Raw genomic sequence first — 5252 nt, forward strand, 5'->3', positions numbered from 1 at the left:
GAGTAGTTTTTCATCAATAGGTAGCGCTTTTTCAATTCATTAGTAGATAGCGCTTGTTCAAATAAACATTGTCTATTTTTCATTAATGGATAACACTTTTTCAATTCATCAATAGATAACATTTTTTAAAACAAGCGATGTGTATTGGTTTGATTATTGTTAATTATAATTTATTTAATTTTTTGTTCATTCTATTCTTCGACTCACATGCCTGTATAAAGACTTCGAACTTGAAATCAAGCAAAACTGAAATGAAAGGGCATTGAAATTCTTACATAGTTACACAAAAAAACTTAATGATGTTTATATATTTTTAAAAAAGTATAATATTACATGAAAGAAATTAGCAAAAAAAAAACTAATATTTGTAGTACTCATCCATCATGTTCCATTTTTGCTAGACTGTGGGGCCAAAACACTTTAGACAAAACATTATTCCTAACCTTCCCTATTTTGTTATATAAGGAATTATACAACTAACCTATAAACATTTACTAATGAGATAAAAACACCAATCTTCCCTGACTTCAATGATTTGATTGTCAGAATATTGTTGACATCTGCAACTAGGAAAATACTACAACAAAGAAAAATAAAACAAAATTAGTCAATCAAAATCCTACTACAAATGAATAATACATATAATTAAGATAACTTACATCTATTGGAATTGTCCCTCCTTCACAATATGTGACAATTTCCTTCATATATCGACAAATGTAATACCCACAATCATGGTCGTTTGATTGTTTTGGACACTAGAAAACATCAATACAATTGGTATTAACCTTCAAATAAAACAACATCATTTGATCTTGAAATACACAATTGTAATCTACCTTAATTGGTGTCCATTTGATATTGCTTAACTTAGACTTTGAAACCATAGACCCTCTTTGAGCTCGGTAGGTTTGTATAACCCTTGTTAATAATAAAAATGAAGCATACATAAGTAAAAAAAATATATATACAAAAAGTATATATATATATATATATATATATATATATATATATATATATATATATATATATATATATATATATATATATATATATATGTGTGTGTGTGTGTGTGTGTGTGTGTGTGTGAATCACATTAAGAAGATTCTTACATGTCAAACAACTTCTTCAAATCTTGCCTCATATTAATGTCTTTCGCCAATGGGTCAAGATAATAAATTATCTCCATTTTAAGATTGATTCCGAGCAAGACCCAATGTTGGCTAAAATTGAAAATGAATCAACAAAATTAGATTTTGTGCATCTAACTTTGAAAATAATACATTATTGATAAAGTTAGGAAAAAAAGTATTACCCTGTATTGATAGGAGCAAGAACAAACTTATTAATCACCCCGTTGTCAAGAAATATACTCACTATTTTTTGCATTCTCTCTTTCATTTGTAGTTCATGTGTTGTTATTTGGGGTGATAAAAAGAAGAACCCCTTATGATTTGGCTTAATGAAATTTTGATATAGGTACCTTACAAAAGAAAGATATAAGAATTAAAAGTTAGTAAAATCATAAAAGCTACTCACCAAAGATTAAAGTCAATTATAAAAAAGTAGTATACTGTACCCGATATATATAGAAATTGTAGTTGCACCAAGCCATGCATAGTCAATAATTTCTCCAATAATTTCTGCATTAATGATTTCTTTATGTTCATCAAAACCAAATATGTCTTTCTCTATTTCTATTGGGGAAAGTGACTCTGTAGGCTTTAATTTCATATATGAAGAGAGATAGTTGCACCATTGAGGAAGATTCTTTACTTTGGTTAATTTTTTCTGTCATATTAATCTAATGCTTGTGTGACTTTAATTAAAAAGTATATTAAGTGTTGTTCATTTTATTAAAATTGTATACTAACTTTCTATATGTACATTATCTCTCTAGTTTATTAATCTGAATCACATTTATTATAGGGGAAAAAAATAATACATTAAATGAGTAATTTGCAGTTCCACATGGCCTATAAAGAAGTCTTACCTTAATTAATATTTTATTATCATTAACATTTAGACTGAAATTAAAACAAATTCATCGATTAATACGACTTTAGGTCAGAGTTTTTTTTAATAAATAAATCAGATAATAAAATTAAAGTCAATAAAGAAATACATTTCGCAAAACATAACGCAAATTGCCATGATCTTTGAAATGTGGTTTAAAAAAATGATAACAAAAAAGTGTAACGTCCCAACTAAATAGAATAAATCAATTTAAATAAAACACCACATATATAAAAATATTTAGAGAGTACGGAAATTTGGAATATGACGTACACAATACTCCAACATATTCATAACAAAAGGAAGAGGCTCCACATGGCCTAAACAAAGTACAGAGTCTCGTCAAGAGCGAGAAAAACTACTACTACTAAACTCCAAAAGCCTTGGACCCCCCAAAATGAGCTCGATAGTCGTCCAAGATTCATCAAACTACAGCATCTCTATTATCGTTACCATTGTTAGAAGTTGTCACATCTGCTCATATCAATAAGGTTTATGATCATCGCAAAGGAGGAAACCACACACAATCATACAAACAAGCAAAGGGTAAGCTAGTGAAAAAGTCCTCACATCATACACTCAACATACAATTACATATTCAAGCATAAATACTGGGAAACCACACATGATATACCAAATCATTCAAAACTCCAATACTAGACTATCCGGATACGCTTAATGAGGCACCACCACGAGACAGTGGAATTATGTCTTAGCAGTGAGGCGTCACCACGAGGCCTTCGTGAAATTACATCCTTACAAGAGGCACCACCACGTTATCCTCGTGGAATTACGTCCTGATCTTGAGGCACCACCGTGAACTCTCACCTCGAGGTTCATGGAATTAGGTCCAATAGCTGACACACCACCATGAATTCCCCCTAGAAGGGCCCACAGAATTATGTCCATATGATGAGGCACCACCACAAGCCCCGCTACAAGGGTCATGGAATTACGTCCTACACAAACCTTACTCATACATTATCAACCAATCATGAAGTTCCTATGCATACCATTAACATGTCATTTAGTGTAAATGACCAACCATCAATCATATCTTATGCCAAGCTCATTACCAATTCATTATTTTCCACCCATAACATACATAGTACATGCATATCCACCCCCTTTATATAATAAATCAATGAACCAGCCAATCAAACAACCAACAACATTCATGAAACGAAGTATAGCAAGAACCCAAGCTAGGTCTCGCTCAAGCTGGGAGTCCTCGCTCAAGCGAGAGGAGTGCTCTCGCTCAAGCTGCAGACTCTCGCTTAGGCGAGACTACAATAGTAGCCTTGGAGAATTTCGCGAGCTCTCGCTTAGGCGAGGTTGTCTCGCTTGAGCGAGACAGTTTGTCGCTCAAAAACATAGCCCCTCGGCTGGGTGAGCGCTCAAGCAGAAAACTAGGCGAGTTCCTACTATTCTCGCCTAGGCGAGATGAGCTCGCTTGGGCGAGAATATCAGTTCTCTCCCACTATTCCGCGCGTGTTCAATCAGGAACTCATTCACCACAACACCCAACGCATTTTCACAGTATCATAAGCAGTACACTATCACCAGAAACATAAAACAGAACCAAAAGCATGCAAATAGCGAATTAAAACATGAATCCTAGCTTCCCTTACCCGGAACTAGCTAGAAAGAGGGTTCAACTCCAACAGCAAGACGTAACAATTCCAAGAACAGATGAGCGAGCTGGAACAGAAAAACGAAACGAGTCTTAACACAAACTCACAACGAAACCCTAGTTGGAAAAGTGAACAACGAACGAAAAAAAGGGTGTATGAGTCATAGAGTACTTACACGAATCAAGAAGATGAACTGAGATCACTGGATTGAGATTTGGTAAACCCTAGCAGAGCTCTGGGGAGGGGTTAGGGACTTGACGACTGCGTTTTCTGCAAATGAAGTGAATGGATTAGAGTAGGGCAAACTTAGGGTCTGGTTCCTTTTTGGGCCAACCCTAGACCCAATCAACTTTGGGGCAGCCCTTAAGGATTTAGGCAGAAAATAAATAGGCCTTACAAAAAGAAACGAAGGAGTAAATTTGATGAAGTTTTATGAAATAAATCATAGATAAATAGAACTTTTAAATAATTTGATAAGATCAGCCTACATTAATAAATTATTTGTATCTATCTCACCAAAGATCCTATAATTAAAATTTATTTTTATCATTATTCGGTTTTCGCAAAGTGAAGTCTCAAAAGATATATTTTTCATGTTTAATTATGTTTACTTCAGTCTTATAAAATTATTTCATAAAATACGATTTTCACTTTCTTTATATATTATTATTTGATCTAACTATATAATTGATGTAAGATATTTAATATATTTTTTGAAAAAAGAAATATTTTAAGTTAAAGATTAAATAATGCTGAGTGATTTGATAATAACCTAATAAATAATTCTCATTTGATTTTAATAATTAATTTTTTTTTTAATTTGATCTCACAAAATTAATTTATAAAATACAATTTGTATTTAACTTGTACTTTAGTTTGATGTCTTTAGTCAATCTAAAATATATAATAAGATGACTCGTAATATATAAATTTGAGATAAATATTTGACTATCAAACAATTCAACTTTTTGACAAATTAAAATTAACTTACACACAATATAAAAGTAAAATTGAAATAAAAAACTAATTCAAATGTATACTAATTTTATTTAAAAAGGATTAGATTCCCTTTTTAAAATTTTCATAAAAAAACTCATAAGTAAAGTATCCAAATAAGTTTTATATAAACTTAAAAAATGGAAATTTCTAGATGATATTTTTTGTTTTAGCAAAAGAAATTTCCATTCAAACATGACTATGTTTGAACAAACTTTTTTATTGTCAGAATTTACTAAAAAAAAAGGGGTAAAATTTTCTTATAAATTAAGTTAATTTGTATACAAAATTTAAAAATTAAGAAATTGTCCAAAATTTATATAATAGATGACAGCTACTCAAAGAATGGGAGTATTAGTATGCAATTTGACAGGTCATAAAAAATATCACCAATATTCCAAACTATAGTTGAACCACTTTGCACATTAAACGTATACCTCACACAGAACATGTTTTACAGTACTTTACCGAGCATTATAGCTACATTTGTTTTGTTTCTGTCATTTTTTGTTTGATATGAAAAAAACAAATAAAGAGTTATCGATGTTTTTTGAATCTTTATATTTCGTTTTTTTCCAGTACATCCAATAATTTCACATCAATTAG

The 5252-nt window shown here is 31.1% G+C and overlaps 1 protein-coding gene across 1 annotated transcript; it reads right to left on the reverse strand.

Annotated features, from left to right (window-relative positions):
• Positions 1-481: 481 nt before the first annotated feature.
• Positions 482-1401, reverse strand: LOC114175360 (uncharacterized). The gene is made up of 5 exons (XM_085665507.1): positions 1316-1401; positions 1113-1223; positions 840-921; positions 660-758; positions 482-577 (listed from the first exon to the last, which is right to left on the reverse strand). Exons 1-5 carry the CDS (start codon positions 1399-1401, stop codon positions 482-484), a joined length of 474 nt encoding a protein of 157 aa, XP_085521633.1.
• Between the last annotated feature and the right edge of the window lie 3851 nt (positions 1402-5252).

Source organism: Vigna unguiculata, chromosome 1 (assembly GCF_037176805.1).
Source record: "Vigna unguiculata cultivar grain cowpea cultivar isolate G323 ecotype 2 chromosome 1, ASM3717680v1, whole genome shotgun sequence".
NCBI classification, from domain to species: Eukaryota; Viridiplantae; Streptophyta; class Magnoliopsida; order Fabales; family Fabaceae; genus Vigna; species Vigna unguiculata.

Coding starts and splice junctions, on each gene's coding strand:
- LOC114175360 (XM_085665507.1), bottom strand. CDS start 1,401: ATGAAAGAGAGAATGCAAAAAATAGTGAGTATATTTCTTGACAACGGG. Junction 922..1,112: donor TTGAAGAAGTTGTTTGACAT/GTAAGAATCTTC, acceptor ATTATTAACAAG/GGTTATACAAACCTACCGAG. Junction 578..659: donor GAGGGACAATTCCAATAGAT/GTAAGTTATCTT, acceptor TCTTTGTTGTAG/TATTTTCCTAGTTGCAGATG.